At 38.5% G+C, this 23,612-nt stretch overlaps 1 protein-coding gene across 3 annotated transcripts in view; it reads right to left on the bottom strand.

The window, feature by feature from the left end:
* Positions 1–23,612, bottom strand: part of AKAP6 (A-kinase anchoring protein 6) — a 529,420-nt gene that overhangs the window by 139,105 nt on the left and 366,703 nt on the right. For all 3 annotated transcript variants that reach the window (XR_003681883.2, XM_028495685.2, XM_028495686.2), the window contains exon 9: positions 9,971–10,091. Coding sequence is in view for 2 of the 3 variants with exons in the window: in XM_028495685.2 (XP_028351486.1) it covers positions 9,971–10,091 (121 nt within the window). In the remaining variant the exon portion in view is untranslated. The remainder of the gene's footprint in view (positions 1–9,970; positions 10,092–23,612) is intronic.

Here is a 23,612-nt window from a genome sequence, read left to right as displayed (position 1 = left end):
ATTTCTTGTGGTAGTTATTGGTGCAGCTCAACAAATATTTCTAGTTTTCTGCCTTCCAGCATATAGTAGGAATGCATTCCCCCATTCAGTTTGGAGTAAGGTGGAGCCATGCGATTAGTCTGGGCCAATGATTGAGAGGAAGTGACATGTGTTTCTTCCAAGTAGAAGATTTAGTGACTAGAGTGAGACCCTCCAGAAATCTCTCTTCTCTTTGCCACATTGAGGGACTATCTAAGAGGGTGGCTGGTCCATGAGTATGATTCCTGGAGTAATAGCAATGTGAAGGATAGCTCATAGCCAACTTGTGATGGACATGTAGTATAAATACATGAGAAATAAATCTTTGCAGGTTTAAACCTTTGAGATTTGGCGCTTGTTTGTTATCTCAGCAAACCCTAGCCTAACCTGACTGAGAAACTAGTTCTGTGTCTTTCAGGCTAGCCACTTAACTGTATTTCAGGCTCAGAGTGCATGAAATGGGGGAAATAATCCATGATCATTGTGAGCATTAAATACAATAATGTACATAGGGCACTGACATAGTCAAATAGTAAGACTTAACCAATGTTAGTTTTTTGGTCCCTCTATCCTACTCCTATCTCATAACACACACACACACACACACACACACACACACACACTTCCCTTCTTATCAAATGGTGAACTAGGTAACATCTGCGTCCTTGGTCCCTTTTCTGGATTTCTTCCCTCTATCCACTCCCCACTCTATCTTCCCTTCTCAGCATCTTTCCATTTAAATTAGATGTTAAAATTGGCATTTAATTCAATATTATTCTCCCCCTGCCCATAGATTATCTGCATCCAGTAGAGTACACTCTTTTTTACCACAAAGAAATGAATCTTAAGGATGGGATTTAACATTAGACATAGTAGTAAAACAAGGACAGAAAGGATGGAGGTTAGTGAGTTTATCTGTAAAAGCGCTATGGTTGAGCTTTGCCTGCCCCCTGCCCCATCCCCAGCCAGGGCTCACCAGCCTATTCTGAACAGGTACCTGGACTTCCTTTGAAATAACTAAAACATTATTTATGTACCCTTCTAGCCCCACCTCCCTGCTTTAGGAATATATGCATGAAATCCTAACAAACTGTAAAAACTAGAATGATAATAAAGAGGAAATATTTGGATTCAATAGCATATATATCTTATACACTTCCTTGTAGTTACAGTTATGATAACCAATGCCTTCCTGATGTAATTACATGAAACATTAAACCTAACATTTATCCTTTTATATTAAGACCCCTTTGTCAATGACAATACTTGGTTTTCATCTTTAAACTCTGGTACTTTTTTGACAAAATAAATAACCCCCAGTTCTTACCATGGTTGTCTGTAAAGTTTAATCACACATCATATAATTTTTTTTCTAGCTTCAAACCAGATTAGCTTACATATGAATATAACCGCTACAAATAAGTAATTTAAAAATAGAAAATGCTTAAAAGTAGGTGAGGGACATTTCCATTAAGTCACTGATCTGAAACATATCTATATAGTGTTGAGCAGTTCAGGAGCCAAAGGTGGCAGTGAACCAAATGCCCTTTCTTATAAGGAACTTAAATGTTCCTCTAATTTATTTTATAAAAACCAGAAAGAAATCTACAAATATGTAGAGTTAAAGCCAAATATCTCAGCTTAGCACGGGGGAGGGGAACACTGCACATTCACATCTAATTAAGTAAAAGTCATTTTTCAAAAGCTAAAGGCTGAAATTTTCACAATTTAATCCAAATTTTTATTAGCAAACTCTAATGATTATCCTGATTGCAATTAATAAAATCTCCCAAACAGGTCAACTCATTTAAGTGCTATCTGTAATCATTTGGATTTTAACATGATGGTTATTATTACTGTGAAACCAAATAGCACAATGAGATATTGATTACTTTTAACCTTTAGATCCAAGGATTCAAGAAAGGTTAGAATAGGGGAACATTCTTCCTTTCTTGGCTGGCAAATGTATAGCCTTCAGGAGAATTCAAATGATTCCCATTGGCCAAGTAGATCCAAGATTAGTTCATTCTCTGGGCTGACAAGAAATGATGATGCTTTTAAAAATAACACCCAGCACGTATCTAGTGAAGTGTTACATTTATATAACCAATGGCCTCAAGATGTGCTTCACATCACAGCAAATCTCAGGCTGTTAACCCTTTACCAAGTTTTGTTTGTGAAAGTATCTTTGTTGGAATGAGATATTAAATGTAATAGCTTTAATTGGAATAAACTCATCTCATTAAACCAAGTTCTCTGGTAGGTTCCAAAAGGCTGAACACAATCACTGGCCACTGTTGGCCACTAGCACTTCTTTTGGTTTTCTTTTTTTCCATGACAACATTTAGAAATAATTTTCACACTTGTGCCACTGAAAAGCAATGAGTTCTAGGTAGAGTCCAGCAAAATTATGGGCAAGGGAAACGTAACAGTTATGTGTTAGATTAATTTGCAGAACACTTGGCATTATTATTGCCAAGTTGTCAAATTGCTCCAAGTTGTTCCGGAAGGTTGTTATTAATAGTATGTTTTCTGAGGAAAGTTCTGTCTACTTTTGGAACTGCATTTGTGTTGCCAAGGAAACTCCTTTAAGCACAGTTTTCTAGGAGCACACTGCTGCTTTTGTTTGCCAGTGTCCTATTCATATCATCTAAGTAAGCGTTTTACATGCTCCAGCCTTCAGTCCCAAATGTTGAAGTTTTAGCCCATTTAAGTTGCTTTTTCAAACATAGCTAATGCCTGCTATGATTTCCCTCTCCCTTTATCCCCCCTTCTCTCTCCACTCTCCACCCAAAGCCCCTCTCTCCCCCGCCTTCTTCCCACTCTCCCTCCAACATGCCCAAATCTTACTATTCAAGGTTTATTTTTTTAAACAGTTGCATTAGGGAAGATAGTTTTCACAAGTTTTTGATGAATTAACTTCAATTTGAATAATAATTCCATAGGTTGTAGCATTAGTCCTTCAAGTGTTAATTATCTTTTCACTCTAAAATTAATGTAGTCATTTCCTACTGACTCCTCTAGCCCATTTACTGAAGTGCTGAGGAAAACATGTCATTGAGTCCTGAGCCAGCCCTGTTGTTGTGATTAAGCGTGGTCACATGGCCCATCTCTGCCAAAAGGAGGGCCCTGAGAAAAGGTGACAAAGACAGTGATTTCCTGTCAGCAAAGAGTAAGACAGGGCTGTCTAGAAGTGATGCAAATGAGGGGAACTTTCCCCACGGCTTGTTTGATCCACTCGAGGCCAGAGCAGGCCAGGCCAGGGAGAGGGAAAGCAGCACAATACAGCAGAGGCTGCCCAGAGAGCCAACGCACCTTCCGGCCAGTGGCTCACTCACCAGAGACAAAAACTGCTGGCGGGGCTTCCCTCCCTTGCCCCTCTGCACACAGAGCCAGCTATTTCTTGGCATCCTATTCTCTTAACATCCTTCTTTTTTTTTTTCCCTTTTAAAAAAGCAATGAAAATAGGTATTATAAGCTCCAGCATAAATAGTGTTTCATATATTGTTCAGAAACCACATCCATCTACTTTTTCTTCTAAACATTTTCAGGGTAAGTTCTGCCCTTTCTCAAAAAAGAAAAGAAAAGGAAAGAAAAAAAACATATACATATATTCAGGTATTCAAAGCAAACACTGATGAATCAAAGCTCAAATTAATATGACAGCTAATCTAAGGACTTTTTGAACTTTAATAAAAATGGAACAACAAATTCACTTCTAGATAGCAGTGGAGGTGGCCTAGGTTTTTCCATTCTGATCACTTTAAAAAAGATTAGATGATGTTTTTTGAAATATTATAATGATTTTAAGCATATTCTTCTTATCTTAATAGAGTTTTAATCTAACATACAATTAAGCTCTACAAATAATCTACTGGGAAAGAGGTAAAAAATTATCATTAGGTTCTTGTGCCTGATATATCTGGTACATTTTTACGTTGACTGCTTCAATAACTAGTAATTTGCTTCATTTTGAACAATCAAGGTAGAAAATTTTGGTACTAAAATTCCAGTATAAGGCCTAATTAACAGAATTTAATTTTTTGACATGTACTTCTATTCTTGTAAATTTTTTTTAAAAGTTCATGGATTTCCTTCTATTTATCCTAGCTACTATGACCTGGACTATGAACCAGCCTACCATTACATTTTTAAGAGCTCAAGTTCAGTCATAAAGGTATCAAGCCACATCTGAAATTATTGAGATCAATGTAGTCCAGAACAAAATGAAAGAGAACTATTGTAGAGGGTTGAATTTATAAAATATAGGAATAGCATGATTAATCTGTTTTCTATGATTGGCTCATAGCTATGGCATCATTTGGCATCATTTTGGCATCAATAGTTATAAAATAACAAGTCAACTGTGTCCCATTTTTCTTCTTTTACACTGTATTTCTTATTCCCCAGAATTTCTTATCCTATTCCATACACGTTTCTTTTAAAAGTCATAATGCTTGTCTTATAATACACACCCAAATTCTCTAAAGTAACATTTTCTCCTTTAAAATTTAGCCCTTTCTTGTATCTGGCTTTTCTTCCTGAAACAATTCTTCTTTCAATGTTTTGGTTTTAAAAATTTGTTTGTATTTCATTTTTTAGCATTTTCTTATTTATTCATTCATCTACCCATGATTTTAATTTACTCCTTTATTCTTTTGTTCTTTGGTTAACTTTGAATTAACTAATTTCAACTGCTTTTCCATCTCTTCAATGTTTATGTTTCTTTCTCATTTTACTAATAACCTCTTCTTTTCCAATATATAATAACGATGTCCTTTCATTAATTCCATCTGGTCACACTATCATTGAAAGGAGCTACCTATGGGCGAGAGCTGTGCTCAAAATCTCTAAACATTACCTGGCAATAGAGTCAGAGAAAAAATAACTAACTCATTTGTCAGAAGTATTAAGTTCAGAAATCTACTTGTAAGAAATATTGTGGTTAGGCATTTCTCTACTATACCATTCTAACCCCTTATATAAAAAAAATCCTAAAAGAAAATATCTTCATTTCTAAATATCAAAAACAAACAATTTCTCCAAAGGAAGTATAATGTTTTTTCTCATGGAAAATGTAAATTTAGCGTTTGACCACATTTCCCTCTTTGCTTTCACTACCAGAAAACCCAGAATAAACTTTTAGGATCATCTTTAGTAATTGTGTAGGACCTTATAGTCTATGTGCCTACATATTGACTCTTCTCACAGAAATAGAATCCAGCTTACATATATTTTCCCAGTTCTGATTTGTACTTATATATTAAAAATATTTTTATTATTCCCCTGTGAATTCTTATAAGTTCTTACAACCTCAAACCAATAACAAAATAAAAATGCAATTAATATGTTTAGTGAGCATTGTATTATATAGAATGAATGGTTCTTTTCCTTTTACACACAGAATATTTTTTTACAGATATGCCAATGGAGAAAGATAGAGGACACTTGCATTTTTCCCATAAAAGCAGGAAACATGAGTAACCAACCCTCTAAATTAAGTATAGCATTTTCAGTGTAAATTCCCTGAAAGTATACAGGTCTTGATTGAAGTGAGTGTTAATATTGTTATTTTTTTTAAGCTGGAAGGGTTATTTTTAACCCCTGAGAAGTAATATAATATTTTATTGATGAGGAGCAGCTAAGCCATTCACTCAAGGAACAAATCTATAAATGTGGTGTTTTAGTGAGCTTCACACTACCTGAAAACAGCTCTTGTTTAATTATAACAATAATCACCAGCCTACAACTTCTGAATTTGGCCATTGAACTTAACCCTTGAAACACCACACCAATCCAGGACGGCTAGGGGCTCTGTCACCTGTGCTCTGCAGGTGGCAGAGAACAGCAGTGCCCTGTGGCAAGGAAAGAAGCCCCTGACAGGGCACAGCCTCACGGCACTCCAGAACCAGCTGCGCCTGCTGCAGAGGGCGAGGTGGCAGCAACAGCCGCTGCCTGGCCTCCAGCTCTCCCATCATGGAGATGCTTCCAGGTCACTCAGTCTATAAAATATATAGGATGGGGGAGGAGGTGTCCTGAGCTTCCCTGAACCCAAGAATAATGCCACCTTTGATCTGCAGATATGAAAATATGAAGCTTTTCCTTTGCAAGTGGGTTTTAAATATTTCTCCATTAATAGTTAATGCACATGCAGACAGCTCCTTGTGATTATGAATTCTGGCTTCGTAACGCTAGTCCAAGTAGGAGCTGAACTTTCAAAATCATGGTGTTACTTTTGACAAATTAAATTGTCCTACTTAGGAAGGTAGCAGGAATGAAGAGAAAGAAAATGAGAGAGTGGGAGTAAATTCTCCTTGGAACTGATTCTCAGACTGAGGAAGAAAAAAACGAGAAAAGACTACATTTGTGTTTTCTAAGCTGATGATACTGCCAATGTTTATTAGAAAATAGCTTCAGAAGGTCCCCATTCTGAGGCTGAGCCAGACCGAGAAGGGGGTAGGAAAGACATTGGCAGTATGTCTCACTGTCTCCAAACAAAGAAGAAAACATATTTAAGGGAGTGGTTACTTTTTAATAAGAATCAGGTTGTTCTAATGGCCCTGCAGTTTAAAACTAATCAGAAAGAAAATGATCTTAAATTTCTAACAATCTGAAAATAACAAGAAATGTTTTAAACAGATAATCCATTTTACAGCCCACTGTAATATTAAGGTTCTAAATTATGTGAGGTTGTATCTATGTATTCTTTGCCTGTTAAACCTAATTCTCTTCCTTTAAAAGTTCCTTGAATATTTTGCTGGTTTGGGGTAACCAAGATATCATAACGGGTGCTCCACTCAGGAGATCTGCTGAATGAATAGTCCGGGGTCTTTATCAGAAGTTCCATATCTAGGAGTTAAGGTCACATGATTTTCTAGCAGAGACAAGAATATAAAATAAACAGGTAAAGTCAGGAAAGGTGGTGTCTAACGTTGAAAATGCTAAAAAATCTTCACACTCACTGATGACCATCTTACTATCTTTTCTCTAACCTAACATTTCCAAAGGTGATTTTCAGGCATCACCTAGGACTGAGTAATGCAGAATTGGGGTCTGGGCATGCCTATCCATGCCAGGAAATCAGCTGAATGATGAAACAGAGAGAGCCCCACCCCAGGGAAAGGAGAACAAAAGTTTCAGATTCTATGATAACAGGAATAATGATTCTGTCCTGATCTACAGTTCCTGGAATTTTACCATCACTCAGTTGAAGGTCTCTCTTAAACGTTTTTCACCCTCATTGTTTACATTAATAGCAGGGATCATGAGCCGCAATCCCATCCTTAATTGTTTTAACTCAACAACTGTTAGTTCAATATCAGCCATGTAAGGTGCTTTGCTTAATAACAAAGAATACAAGGGCAAAGCATTTTTCTTGCTGTTATACAAGCATTTTAAGAAATAAAGATGATGTCGATAAGTTGAGATAGATTGAAAATGCTGTGAAATGAGTTGGGTGTCCAATTGAGTTGTCACAATGACTAGAGGAACAGGAATAACAAATGTCCTGTAGCGGAAGGAACGGTTGCACAAACTAGTAAAAAATTGTTTTGTCCCAAATGTCAATGGTGCCCTTGGTGAAAAATGCTGATGAAGCATTAGTAATTTTTAGGGCCACCAAATTTTAAGATTAAAGATGATTAAGGTAGACTCAAATGGTATCGAAAGCCTAGATAGGCCGGGGACCAACTGAAAAGCTTTAGTCCTTTAGGGGTCTCTGTGATCAACCGGCTCCAAACTTCCCTCCCCCAAGGCATTAGTTTTGTTGATTCCTAGAAAAGCAGATTAGAACAGAGAAATGGGACACTGAAAATGTTGACCTAACCTAAGAATCCCTGGGGATTCTTGGCAAAGACCTGAAATTAATTTTCTTCCCTCAGTTTTTCTAATTCAGGAGCCACCCCAAGTTCTAAATGACTCCTTCATCAATATCCTCAGGATTGCTTTGGAGGTTTCTAAACCTCTGGAATAATTTGGAAGCTTATATAAAAAGAGACACTCTACAAACCTATAGCACTGTCCTTGATTTCTAACATAATCTTTAATTTGTTTACAAGCCTAATGCAAAATCAGTGCTAGTCTAGTGACCTTAGATATGCTGAGCATCTGAAAGAAGAAACAGAGGACATGAGTCACAAATGAAGAGGCCCAGTATAAAAATGTTTGGAAAAATACTATAATCCAGAAGTACTGAGTAGGTGGAATAATGGCCTTCAATATGCCAGAATGGGAATTCTCAGGCAGAGCACTTACAAGGAAACCACAAGTAAAAGAAGACTGCACTTTTTGTTCAGTGTTTTCCTATTAATTGTGATGTAAATTATATGAATGTGATTTTGACAAAGAATAGCACTGTTTCTAAAAAAAATAGTGGTTTATGTGCAAAATACAAAATGCATCAAGAAGAAAAGAAATGTTATTTGGCATCATGGGTGAAATAAAATCTGAGATAATGGCTTATGATTAGATAACTTTTGTATTTTTTTTTCTTTTTTGGCTGGACTTTTAACGCTTAAGTCTTAGGAATGAAACAAATATTTTTGTACCATTAAATTAATATAGATTTATAGGCACTTTTCACACATAATTCTTGATCCCGGCATGAAATGCGAAATCACCTGGCTTTGGTTACATTAGGTTGAAATTGTTATTCTAACAATATGTGAGGCCAGAGGATGGTAGCTTTGTGGGTAATGTGGACAGCTATCCATATAGGAAACAGCTAGTAGTCAACAAACTTGATTAATGTTGGACAGAATTCTTTAGGGAGTAAAATATCACCATTTGCTGAGTCCCTAGGGAGCTTATATCTTCTCTTAACTAAGATGATCCCCGAGGGACACTAATTAAAGTCTACCAGACCCTTGAAAATAAATATCTCTCTTTAGAGGAGGTAAAATTTAAAATAATATATTAAGGAAAGGTAACTTAAAATGATAAAAATTGGAGAAGAAAGAAAACAACTTTTATTTGACCTTGAATGTACTTCTTATTCTATAAGAAATTTTAAAAAGCTAGAGGGTAGTTGTTTCTTGTCATTATACTGTTGCTGATTCTGTGGTTAGTTATTAATTTTATTTTTTATGATTCACAATCTGCTCTTTGAAATATGCCATATGCTCAAAGCAATTCAAGGATGACAACTGTCAGAATTACTCCAATAAAAATTGCCTAAATGAGGAAGATTTACTGCAGTCTGATATTTCAGTGGAAAGTCCCTCTATCCTCCCCAACTGCTTTTTCAGACACTGAATCTTACAACCATTTTTTTCAGTCAAAATCACATGGTTGTTTTGTAAGAACTTCTAAGACTATTTAAGTAGAATTGGTAAAACACATTAAGCTAGGGGTGAATTAACAGACATGGAAAACAATATAGATAGTTATTAGATGGATTGCCTACAATCAATATGTGAGTACAAAGCCAGTTTTCTTAAATCACATGCAAATGTATTGACTTAATTTGACAACGTCTGAGCTACGTTAACACCAATAAACATTAAATTGGACAAGACCTGTACCCTGGAAGCAGCAAGCCAAACAGAAGGCAAATTTCTTTTATCTCTGGAAAGATCTGAGGGGTGGATAGAATCCACCTGAGTGCTCCAATCAAAACACATTTTGTTAAATGTTACCAATCCATTTATCCTTCATTTTGTTTCAGTCTACTTATTCATGCAGTTTCATTTATTGCTATTCATCTTGAAGATAAATCTTTGTCCTTCTATAGAATTACACCAAATAGAATGTGATAAAGGGAACTTTCTTGCAATTATGATGTCCATGCAGCCTGTCAGCACACAAGGGATGGAAATGAGTTTGGGGACAGGGAAGGGAATTCTAATAGACACCATGATACATACAATGAACGCAAAAGATATCCTGAGAGAAAGACTTGTCAGGCTAATCAGATCTTCCACAGCAAGGTAAAGACAAGAAGGGTAGCTCTGACCTTGTAAAGATGCTGCTGCTGTTCCTCTGACATCATCAGGTCGTGACTGTCCATCACGAGGGACTCCATGTCAATCAGCCAATCCCAGAGCTCCTGATATTCTGAATCAAAGTCCAGAAGCCTGAAGATAAGGCACAAAATGTATTATGCATAAATACAGTATAGTTGTTAAAATCTCATATTACAATAATATATTCTTGAAAACCCATGATGCTCCTAGGTGATACCTGTAAAAAGAGAAGGAAAAATTCTCTGTGTGGTTAAACAGAGGGCAAAATAGGAACTCAAGCTTGTGACATAGCCATTTCTTAGATTTTGAAAATGTGACATGTAATTCTGATGCTCATACCTGAGACATATCATGGCTATTTTCATTTGTTCACCCTTTCTGAGGATTTGCAGCATTTGAACAAAATGATTTACTACTATGTCCTTGAAAAAGAGTACTGCCATATTTAACAGAATGAGAAATGGAGGGTCAGTGCCTTGTGAAGGTTACACAGTGAAGAACTTGGGGTAAAAACAGCACTCTCAACATTCAAACCCCTTTCTCTATGACTAGATTTTCCACAGATATTGTATCCCAATACATTCATGATTAAGAATACTAATTCAACTAATTTCTCTAAAATGATCACAATATACTATCATATCCAAAATATTATTTTCACTGGGAAATGACTCAATCATTTATCTGTCCCTCTGCTGTCTATCTGCCTATCTCTGCAAACATATATCCTACATATATTGTCATGGATGACTAGCCAGCATTTCAGCTTAACACTCAGGGATAGGCTTGAGTGACTCTGGTAAGCCAGTGAGAACCAGGGGCAGATCCAGTATGAGACAGGTGTTCCCCACAGACATGTAGGAAACAAAGGTAAGGACAGGAAGTCAAAACAATGAATCTCTGAATAGCCAGCAATCATTAAAATTCAAAGGAGGATCACTATGGTTTTCAACAAAATAAATCATTAGAATAAGGAGCTTAAAAGGATTAATGTGATTCTCTCTTGAAAGCTTGGTGAATAAGTAAAGCTCAGATTCTTCTAAAACACTGTGATCAGAAAATGAAAGCGCAGAATGAAAAACTATGACTGTGTCCTTCTCCCCAAAATCATCCACCTAAAAGAAATCCTAGAGTCTTGTCAAACTCTAACTGAGCAAAACCCTATCAGTACTAATGAAGCAGCAGCCTCAGGTATGAATCTGAATTTATCAAGTGAGCATTTTATTACCACCTTGTTCCTGTCTCCATACATGAAATGGCTGCTTTCCAAGAAAATGAACATCCACTTTTTATAACTTACAATTTAATCTTAATAGATTTGTCAAAAAAAATTAAGGTGTGTCTGGTGATGAAGGAGACTAGATCTAGAATTGTCTAGTTTATTTTACCATAATTATAAAGCTTCTTGATTAGAACCATAAGTGCCCAGGACAAGGATTATCATTGGCTAACCAAAGAATTAATTAATAAATGTTTACTGAATGCCAATGATGGGTATAGGTGATGTAGCCAAAACCTTTAGTAAGGCTGAGGCGGTCTAGAGCAGTGCTTTTCAAACTCTAATGTGCATATGGCATAGCTGAGGAGCTTGTTGAAATGCAGATACTGACTCAGTACTTCTAGGGTGGGGCTGAGATTCTGTGTTTCTAATGAGTGTTGGCAACTAGCAACGCGGCTGGTCCTGGGTCTCACTTGGAGTAGCAAGGACTTACAGCATATGTATGAAATCTGAAATAGTATCCCATTTCAAAATACTAACAAACAAGCCAAAACCACTGCAACAGGGACAAATAAACCATCAGGCTTTCTTTATTCATTCTGTGAGTGACTAATAAGCATTTGCTCACACGACGGGCACAGTCATTTAGAAATACTTCCTGAATTATGTTCATTGTTTTTCTCTCCTTGCACCCTCCCACATTTTGACCCTAAAGACAGGGGAAAGGTGGAATGCCATCCCCCAAATTAGGAGAGTATGATCCTAATACTTGCATACAGGAGAGAATATCCAGGGGAATAATAAAAGCAAAGGGTAAAGGAAGGAAAAAGCTCACCCCTTCCATCTCAGTGGATTTGGAGAATAAGAACAAAATAAAGGTAAGAGTAGCAGGTGCTCAAATGTGTGTCCGCCCCTCTCTTGGCCTAAGACCTAAAGGGAAAGCCAAAAGCACCAGGATGTCAGCTCTGTTTCCTGCTAGGAAGTCTGGGAGATTGCCTTAAACAATGTCCTCACAATAACCTGAAGTGGGGATGTTGTAGTCAGAGAGCTGTGGTCAGGACTCCCTTTGCTACCCTGTTCTCTCATCCCCCATGAGGAGACTGTTCTCTCATCCTTCCATGAGGTTTCTTGGAGTTCAGCTGGTGAACTTGACAGAGGTGTTGCCATGGCAACAGAGACACAATGACCACCCCCCCCTCCAAGGAGAGCCAGGGGGGCCTCTGAAGCCAGACCTCAGGGAGTTGGCTGGGCCAACGAAGGCTGAGATGAGGCTTAGTCAGCAGGAAATACCTCCTGACCAAGCCAAGAGATAACAACACAGCCACAGCCCTCTGTCGGGAGCAACCTCATAATGTCAGGGGCAAGACCCATTTCACTGAACCCAGCCAGCCTGCACCCAGGGGCCACATTAAGCCAGGGGGCCTCACTGTACCCCAGAATCACAAGGTCATGTAAGCCCGCTATATGCTCAGATGTCATCCTGCACAAAAGAAGGGAGAGGAATAGGAAATCTGAAAAACAGCATTTACCCCAAGAGGTTGTTCCCTAAAGAGAAGGTTAATTTGTTAGGAGAGGCTACAAGCATTTTGTGTAAGAGCCTGAACTCTGATCTTAAAACCAGGTTTTTTTCCCTTGCTGTACCAGGGAAGTATGTATTTAGGAAGTCTCATAAATTATCAATCAGTAAGAATAATAAGGAAGCCTGTTTTCTTTTCTATACGTGTATGATTTAAAAAGAAACTTTGATTAGGACTAAACAATTCAAGGGCAAGGTATGAATTTATCTTTGTATCCCTAATGCCCAGGATAGTACCTGGTAAATGATGATGAATGAATGTAGATAATGAAACCAAAAACTTTTAGTAGGACCCGAATGACTTCAGAAGAGCAGTATGTGATAGAGATAATATCTCATCCCCAAATGCCAATACCAACCAGTACAATATAGACAGACTTCTTCATTCATTCTGAAGGTGAGATTTTGCCTTCAGTGTACAATGGTACATTTGCTTACTTGAAATGATTATATGCAGTATATTCTCAATTAATGTGAGTTGCCTTCCCATTCCTTTCACATCCTGCTTCTATATTAAAAATTAAAGGAGATTTATGAGTAGATTTTAAATAGATGAAAACTGCATATGGGATGATAAAATGTTCACAATCATGGAATTTTTTTACTAGCTATTTAACATGTCTTTATATCCATTGAGCTGTTCCCTCCTATTATTCTCCCTATCAAAGGACTTAGAACAAAAGTCATTTCTTCTAGTTAAATGTACCTCAGGCTCGTTCTCGGATGGTCTACACTGGAGATCAGCGAGTGGTGAATGAACCTAACACAGATACACTTCCTCCAGTCTAGTCTATTTTCATCCTAGCTGAGAATATTTAGGCTTGAGTCTGTTAAATATGGTAAATGCTTTGGTTCTATAGTTTGTTTCATTAAGTGTAGAATCGGCGCTAGTGTTTTCTAAACAACAAATTCTCATACGGTCTTAATACTGAAGACAAAAACATTTTTTATGCATTTGTGCCTGATTTCAGATTCTTTGCCATGTGTTAATTCACAGCTTAGAAAAAAACCTGACAGTTTTCCAAAATTAGTGAAATCAAATACATAACTTTGTAGCAAATCAGAAATAAATTACTAGAATTTCTTTGTTGGTTTTTTTGAAACCTTCTGAAATGACTATGATTTAACGTGCTCATTATATTAGGAAAATCCTTGGGTAAAGGAAGTAGCTTACTTTCTTATGTTTATATTACCTGCAAAGGTGTGCTGTATACTAGTGATTTTATAAAAGATGTTTTCCAGGGAAAATGCCAGCTACTATACAGGAAAACAAAAAAGATCATAGATGAGTAAATTTATCAGGGGTAGCATAGAACTAGTTAACAGTTCTACATCCCTTTGAAGAATATGCTGATTCAATCAGCTGAATTCAGAACCAGGTACTTTTTTATGAAGTCCTGATGAAAAATGCCCTCTTTTTAAAAGGGAGAGAGAGGTGACTGAAATTGTGGCAAGTAGTTCAGAATCTTATAAAGTCTACGAGTACAGGAACTACTCTTTTGGAGGGATTTTCCTTATAAAATTTTCTTTGTAAATGTGCTTGGGTTCATGTCAACTCATTCACTCAAATATATAATCTTCTAGATGTTAAAAGGTCTCAAAGCACACCTTTTCAGTACTCTATGAATATGTTATACTCTCTATGAAAATGTTACGAGGCAGACTTGTATAATACTCTAAGAAGGTGTTATAAATCAAACACATGACCAAAATGCTATTCTTCCAGATATTTTTCTTTTAAATTGCCATATACCTGAAGGATTCATAACAAAAGAGTTGGACATTCTATTGTAGGTATGATATAACCAGTTTCGGAGCTTTAAAAGCTTCATCATGGCTTCCCTGGTGGCGCAGTGGTTGCGCGTCCGCCTGCCGATGCAGCGGAACCGGGTTCGCGCCCCGGTCTGGGAGGATCCCACGTGCCGCGGAGCGGCTGGGCCCGTGGGCCATGGCCGCTGGGCCTGCGCGTCCGGAGCCTGTGCTCCGCAGCGGGAGAGGCCACAGCAGAGGGAGGCCCGCGTACCACAGAAAAAAAAAAAAAAAAAAAAAAAAAAAAAAGCTTCATCATGGTATGAGGAGAAAGCCTTCTAAATCAAAGTCAGTTTTTGTTAGACATATACAGAATTATGTGTTTATTTCATGGTCTGAAATTCTAATAGAGACAGAGACAAGGCTATGGAAAAATAAATGTGCAATTTTTTCTTTAGAGTTTATTTCTAAATTTGGGCTAACTACTATGGTAATTGCCAAAAGTGTTTCCCAACATCTTGTCCACCATTTTCTCTCTCTTTTTAAGGTTAAAAAAAGATTCCAGGGCCTTTCACAATAGAAATAAAATACTAACAAGCCTGTTCAGTATCATTTTTCTGCAGATTGGATAGCAATATATTATTTGTGAGGCTGGCACAGTCTAAGAAATGATCCTTCCTCTAAACCCTGGTGGGAGTTGTATTTGACCAGCTAAGTGTTTGAATACATAAATGCATTCAGCCTTTGGTATTTAAAGTGGAGCATCATTAACTCAACATTTCAACTTAAACTTTGCTTAAAAGATAAAGTTTCACCCAAGTGAAATCAATGGGAGGTGTGTGTGAATATATGAGGTTCCAGCTTGGTCCACTAAGGAATTTTGATTAAACCAGACACCAAATGAAGAAATCATCAAAATAGAGCAACTATTAGTTGAAGAAAAAATAATACTAAAAAGCCCTGGAAGTTTTTCTACCTAAGGCTGAGTAATACATATTTTGGAGCATTTAAGAATCCATCTTTTGGGGGCTGCCCTGGTGGCGCAGTGGTTGGGAGTCTGCCTGCCGATACAGGGGACACAGGTTCGTGCCCCGGTCCGGGAAGATCCCACATGCCGCGGAGCGGCTGAGCCTGCGCTCTGCAATGGGAGAGGCCACAACGGTGAGAGGCCCGCGTACCGCAAAAAAAAAAAAGAAAAAAAGAATCCATCTTTTCTAAACTTAACGGTTCATTTCACACCCACACATCCAAAAACACAAGATAGGTTCCTGAGATACTAGCTTGCCTATGTTGGAACTTCTGTTAAATGATCCAATTTTCCTAGCTTCTTTAGCATATTGATTCTTTCCCCAAATATTCACTAAGTGTTCAGTGTTCACTTTATTTGCTCAAGGAAGTTTGCCTCTGGTTTTCAAAAATGACAGTAAAGGTAATGGTAACAAAATATTGTTAAAAAGAGAGTTTAAGAATATTACTGAAGTAAAATACTAATAATAGATTAGAATTTCCCATCATCCTCTATTCCATGTGTCACGTAAGCACAGAAGGGAGATACAAGAGTGGCACCTAGCCCAATCATAATATTATTAAAGAATAAAATTTAGCTTTCCAGACATGAAATCTGATATGCACAGTTGCATGTAGAATCCCTTTCCACTCTAAACATATTAAAGTGTGGACACTAATTTACTATTTTGAATGAAAATTCATGAGCCACTTCCTCATGAGAAAAGCAGCCTCCCTTTGCCATTAATAAATAAAAAGGAATATGGAGCTCTTTCCAGCAGTAATTTTCTCAATTCTCATATATACCCATGTACATATGAAAATGTCTAAGAAAAATAAGATCAACCCTACAGATTTGTTAATGACTGGCCCCACTTTCTCATGGTCTCATGGACAGTCTGTCCATAAACACTTGCTATTAAAATAAAAGCTATAAAGCAAAAAAATTCTAACCTCCAGGATTAGCCATAAAATTAGAAATATTAATGTAAATTTCTAGACGTATTTAGAGGATTCTGTTAGGCTATCAGGAAGTCAAATCTTTCTCTAAATTTTCAAATACACTGGACTAAGTTCTAGCCAAAAAGCTTGAAAACATTCTGAAGAATTTAGAATCAGTAGTGATTTAACACAAATGGGAGAACCCATAGTTCCAAAGACAAAGCAAGAGATGATGTTGTTTAAAAAAAAAAACAAAAAAGATATAAACCTTCCTATGTCATTGTCTATGTGTTAGAGGGGGCTGGATCCAGACTTGCTACTGGCACACTGGTGAGCATTGGGCAGCTCAGCCTTTGGTAAAAGGTCTACTCCACCCTAGGCCTCCCTGTTTTTCAAAAATTTAACAAGCAACAGAGAATATTTACCCTAAGGGTTAGGGTAGGAGGTAAATAACGTAGAAATAACTCTCGGCCACACAATCCCTAACAAAAACCTGGTGGCAGACTTAATATGGAGACCTCTCCCAAAATGACTTTGTCTGTCTCCTCCATCAAGGCTGACCCTGGCCACAGAGTGCTATGCTCAGACTACAAGGTTCTGGTTACTTGTAGAACAGCTCTTAGTGAATTGTGCTTTGCCATCACTTCTGCAGCCTACATCAAAAAACTGCCTTGGGAATTTGTTTTCTCTTATAGGGATGTGGTATCACAGATGCCTATCTTCTCCTTGAAGAACTACAGGAGAAATTCCTCTCAGGACTCAATGGCATAAGCAGCTGTGTTTCCCCAGCTTTATATATTATTTTTAATCTTAGGACACTATGAATTTTCTGATGGATGAGATTTCACTCTTTTCTTTGGATGTGGAAAGCTTAGAGCCAAATCATTGCCCTTCTTGAGGACATGCATAGAATATGCATTTGTTTGTTTTCTTACACATATTTTACTTTTGCTTAACTTACTTCAGTCAAATATTTATTCTATTTTATTGTAAATATTTTTGTAAGTTGACTTAAATCCTTTGTGAAAGACATGGGGGAATGCATAAAGGAATAAATTTTAAAGAAAAGAATTAATCTCTTCACATTAAAATGAGGTAGATTAGATTTGTCTTAGGTTTCCTCACACCTCTCTCCTTCTTCAACAGACCCCATAAACTCTCCAAAGCAGTACAGAAATTGTTTGAACATTATTAAGATGGAAAGGATATATATATATATAATTGTTGACTTTACCATTAACTTTATTAACTTTGAAATAATACTTCCCCAGAAATTATGCCACTACCTCTCTGGTTTACCCTTTGTTGGCTCCTGGCATGGATGGCATTAGATTACTGAAGTGGAAGACTGTCTAGGTCTAAAATTAGTTTAATGTATTTACACATTAGAAGGATATAATACCATGATCCCAAATGAATACATTTATACTGGTGAGATTTTTTTTTTCAGCCCAGAAAGACCTATTTTAATAATCACATAGTGCCTAGAATATCAGTTTTTCAGAGGGTAGTCAGGCACTTTTGGCTCCTTTGACTACAGGCTGTGTTGAGATCTTACTGTTCAATAGCACCACAGCACAAGAGAAGGTGCAAAAAGAACCGGAACTGAACACTGAGCAGCTGTTCATTAGTTTAAGACAGGGGAAGAAAATAGAAATGCAGGGTGGAAATAAGGTCTCTTTGGGCTGTCTAGTGATATATCTGCAAAAGTGTTCTCAACATTGGCACATGTAAGAGATAGTACTTCATTTTATGGCTGGCGTGTACCAAAAAGAAAACATTTTATGTAGCAATGTTCCAAAAACCCCCATTGAGGAGAAATTCCAAATTGTCATTTTGTGTGTGTGTGTCTTTGTATGTGTGTGTGTGTGTGAGAGAGAGAGAGAGAGAAAGAGAGAAAAGAGAGAGAGAAAAGAGAGAGAGAATATGAGTGAGCATGAATGTTCATCCCACTGCACAGAGATATTTTTGGCCTTTTGCTCAACAGAAAACTAGAAAGATCACCTTGCTGCAGTGAAATCCAGGGGTGATTATATTGCTTCTCAGGTAGTTACAGTCATTCAGTGTATCTTATTGCTTAATTAATTTAGAGTCAAATTTGATCTTTAATCAAGCAATGTTTTAAATAGTGATATATTTGTTTTCATCTGTCAATATCATTCCACTTTGGGAGTGTTTTTTATATATGGTGTGTATATATATATATATATATCTGTGTATGTTTTCACACTGATCCAGGGATACTTCTCTTCATAAAGGAAAATGGACTCATCTTTCCTGCTGAACGTTTAGCCTTTTGTCTAATTAAAGTTCACTGAGTTCAGCCTCTTGTGCTTGGAAATAACCTATATATACTGTTTGTATTTGGAAGTAAAATTTACGCTAAAACCTTACAAGGTGAATACTCCTGTATTCTTACACACAGAGCATAAACCTTAACTACATATCCATCTGTAGACATTGCCCAAATTCCCCTACAACCAGAGGAAGCTTGGCATATGACTGAGGCTGAGGTATCTTCTAGAACTTTACCATAAGAACAGAAGTCTCTAAGAGCTCCCTTGGGATTCCCTCCTGATCCCAGGAAGCAGAGCCAGGAAACATCTCCATGCCCTTCTGCTTCAAATTATTATTTATGGTAACCCTTAACATGTGTGTGCGTGCACGCTCACACATGCGCGCGTGTGCACACACACACACACACACACACACACCCCTACATACACACCTGAAATCCTCACCCTCATTCTACCCAACCCTTTCCTAATGGCTAGTATCTATGCATATTTTAAGACAGCTCAGATGTTCCCCCCTCCCATAAACCTCCCTGACCCCTTCTAGCCAGGCTGGATTAGGCAAGCCTCCTAAGTATCCCCATAATACCGTCTATCTGGAATTTTGACCACCATTTCATAAGGTTGTATCTGAGTGTCTCTGTCTTTCTCCCTCACTAGACAGCAGAGATTAAGTCACATGTATTTTTTCCATTCCTAGCACCTCATACAACTCCCTGCAATATAGTAGTTGCTCTGATGCATATTTCATTAACTAATTTTTCATATGTCTATTACATTCCAGGTATTTTAGACATTTTCTTATTGATTATTGTAGTTCTATGCTGCAAAAAACATGCGAAGTAGACTGGGATAATAATCAGTCTACTTAATAATAGGAATAATAAAATAATAATAGGAATAATAAAATGTTATTATTTTACAGACTGAGATAATGCATACTGAGGAGGTTACGTGTCCCAATCAAGGTCACACAGCTAAAAAGTAGCAGAGTGCCAACTTGAATTCCAATCTTTAATTTTTAATCATGTATGCTCTCTCTCCTCCTTTAAGAAATTAGACTAGAGTAAATGTATGACCATCCCTAAAAATAAATTTTATTGTGCATTTGGAAGCAATCAGAGCAGACCTAATGCATTCTAATATCTAGGATCAGGACATGTTGCCTGCAGCTTTAAGACAGAAAATAATAGCCAACTGTAGTCCTCAATTCCTGCTAATTAAGATATCACATGGAATTTTCAATGGTGTAGTTTTTATTTTAGAAGACTTCTATAATAGAGCCTGAAAGAGTCTAACTGAAAGAAAAACGTTCCTATTAGCCATACCTTTTTTTTTTTTTTTTTGGTACGCGGGCCTCTCACTGTTGTGGCCTCTCCCGTTGCGGAGCACAGGCTCCGGACGCGCAGGCTCAGCGGCCATGGCTCACGGGCCCAGCTGCTCCGCGGCATGTGGGATCTTCCCGGACCGGGGCACGAACCCGTGTCCCCCGCATCGGCAGGCGGATTCTCAACCACTGCACAACCAGGGAAGCCCCAGCCATACCTTTTAAAACGAGCATTCTTAGAGACACTGTTATGTCTACCTGGGGTAGATTTTATGGCACAGACTACCACAAGGTAAGCTCCTAGCTCTCTCAGCCTCTACCACCTCATAGTTACCATACTGTCCTTGTTGATGGTTGAGGAGCCCAAGACATTCCTGAGCTCCAGACCTGCTTCCTGGGCATTTCTACTTAGATGTTACGCAGATCATAAAAAGAACTATGTCCCACAACACTCAGCTTCTCCCCGCCCCCCTACTCCTTCCCTGCAGGGGAGGAGCTGTCTTAAATACCCCCCATCCACTCAGTGACCAGGGCCTGTCTTCAACTTCCTTCTTTCAGTTTCCGTTCCTGCTGTCTTATTAGCTCAGGCCCTAACTATTTCTCACGTGGATAACTGGAATAGCCTCTTAACCGATCGCTGTCTAGTATTGCCCATGGCAACCTATTCTCCCGACTGCTGACAGAATACTGTTTGAAAATTGCCAGTCTAGTCTTGCTGGGATCCTTGGCTGGTTCCAGCTGTGTGTACACACTGTCTCCTTTGTGGGAGACACTCTGGCTGTCACTTCTGACCCGGGCCATCCTCCATGACACTCCTCCTAGCAGGTGTTCCTGACTGACATGCCCCTGCCACACTTGGGTCCCACTGTCTCTACATCCCCAGTGCCTAGTAGAGTCTGCACTTCCTAGTTGCTCAAGAGTTATTAAGTGTTGAATGACATGAAAATCATTTGAATCCAAATCCTCCTAGTTTCCTTCTCCCCCATGAGCCAGCAAGTGGAGCATCAGAGTGGCTCTTTTTTCTCCCTCATTCCCCTCATCCAAGGTTTATCGACTCTTTCTGGCTTTAGCCTCCAATCCAGTCTCCACTTTTTCCATTAGTGGTCTCCGCCCCCAGACTTTCCAATTTAGTACATGCGGAGTGGGACCCAGAATTTGCATGTCTAACAAATTCCCAGGAGACACTAATGCCGTTGGTCCAGAGACCACACTTTGAAAACCACTAGAGCAATGGTTCTCAACTGGAAGTGGGCATCAAATACATCTTGCGCCACTCCTGACTACTGAGTCAGAATTTTTAGGGAGGTGAGACGGGCAGGCATTTTTTGGCTTAAAAGCTGCATAGTGGGGGCTTCCCTGGTGGCGCAGTGGTTGGGAGTCCGCCTGCCGATGCAGGGGACACGGGTTTGTGCCCCGGTCTGGGAGGATCCCGCGTGCCGCGGAGCGGCTGGGCCCGTGAGCCGTGGCCGCTGAGCCTGCGCGTCCGGAGCCTGTGCTCCGCAACGGGAGAGGCCACAACAGTGAGAGGCCCGCGTACCGCAAAAAAAAAAAAAAAAAAAAAAAGGGCTGCATAGGTAATCCTGATGCACTATCCTGGTTAAGAACCATGAACTCAGTGATTAACTCTAGGATCTGGACTTCAGTTTCTTCCTAAGCCTTATTTTTCACCACCCTCCTCCAACTTTCTACCCTCCTCTCCAGTCATATGGAACAGCAGGTAGTCTAATGATTCCAGACCTTTGCTCCCTCTCTCAGACCCCCAGATCCGTTTTAGTTATTCATTTATGCATTAAGGCATTCACCGAGCACCTAGCACATTCCAGGGTGCAGGGCTGAGTGTGGTGAACATGACAGGCACAACCCTGCATCATGGAGTCCACATTGTTTGCTCTGAGCTTCCCTGGCACCCTCTGCTTCCCCTTCTTCCTCATTGCACAGGCAAATACTGGCTTAATGCTGCAGTCTCTTGCTAGAATGTTTCATGAAGGTAGGGACTACGGTCTATCTTTGTAAGTGCTCAATGTTTGTTCAGATTAAATTGGAAAACTCTTCCCCTGACCTAGGCTTCTTTCGAAAATCATCTCCAGAGTCCTCTCTTTCTGCTGTCTTTCCTGACCTGCTCCAACTCCCCCTACCGCAGTCAGCATTGAGCTTCACCTTCCTTGAGCCCTGATCCTGACTCCAAGCAGATTTCTAACTCAGCACTTGTGATCCTTTACTACATGTTGTTTACAGATCTGGCTCCTCCTACCAAACTGTGAGTCCCTCAAGGGCAGGGACCATTTCATCTCGGTACTTCATATAGGAGGTATTTAATAATATTCATCAAATTAATGAATGAAGTCAATTTTGTTTTCACTTACTGCCTGCTTTGCAATGTTTTTGCCCAAACTTCCTTGTGGCTTTAATGAAATTGCCTTAAGACTCTTCCATTTTTCCATAGTAGGAAGATACCATAATTTAAATTTTATACAGTATGGAATATGCATAACATGTGTTTTAGGGGGAAAAATGTTTATCAAGGGTCTGAATGAAATTCTCAGAGAGAGGGCAAAGTGTGACTTTATGGGTTGTCCACTGCATCGTGACCCAGGACTCTGAGTTGAGGTCCTGGACAAAACAGTCACCCAGCCTTTCTGCCTCCCAGTTCTATCATTTATAAGCTGAACAAAAGACATGGTTTTTAATCTACACTAAGTCTTGACATGGATGCTACTTAATGAATTAAACAAGATTTTGAAATTCATTTAAAAAAATGAAATCAGATAACTCCTTGACAGAAAGAGGTGTTACAAAAAGAGATGGTTATACTTTCCAAAGTACACAAATTATAAGTGTTCTTGACAAACTCTGCTCAGAACATCATGCCATGCACTTAGTAGGCCTTCAGTGGATATTTACTGGATGAAAGAAACAAAACAATCTATAAGCTTTCATTTAAATCAGCCGGAATCAAAAGTACCAACCTGCTCCTACTTAGAATCACCAGTGATTCACGCATTGTATGTCCCTACAGGAAGCCACGGTTTCCCACTTTGTGATGCAGGAGCCGGTGCCCAGAGTCTCCCACAGAGGGGCACACTCTGTTACTACAGCTCACATAGGTTCACATACTTTTGAGAAAATCTTCCCACCGCACATATTCATGACTGCTAAAAACACATTTCATAGTTGTATATAAGCTGTGTTAAATCACCTTGATGTACACCTTTTCGTCAAGCCAGAAAGGTTATAGACTCATTTCTAAACAATACTTTGGTTACGCAAAATTCTTAGAAATTTAAGATCTCCATTCAGTCTAGCAGCTAAGTCTTCCCTGGAGTAATCTTATACATTTTTCAACTACATACTCTTCTTCACATGCATGTAGGCACGGGGAGGAAATGAAAATATACAAATTGTATCACCAACTTAATGTTCTCTTTAGTAGATTGGATATCTAGCTGCATATGGAATGAAGACCCTAGAAAGCCCACGCTATTCCCACGATTGCTTATCAGAAACAATGCTCATTCTATGT

The sequence above is a fragment of the Physeter macrocephalus genome, chromosome 11, assembly GCF_002837175.3.
Source record: "Physeter macrocephalus isolate SW-GA chromosome 11, ASM283717v5, whole genome shotgun sequence".
Classification (NCBI taxonomy): Eukaryota; Metazoa; Chordata; class Mammalia; order Artiodactyla; family Physeteridae; genus Physeter; species Physeter macrocephalus.
This window is presented reverse-complemented; position numbering and strand designations above follow the sequence as displayed.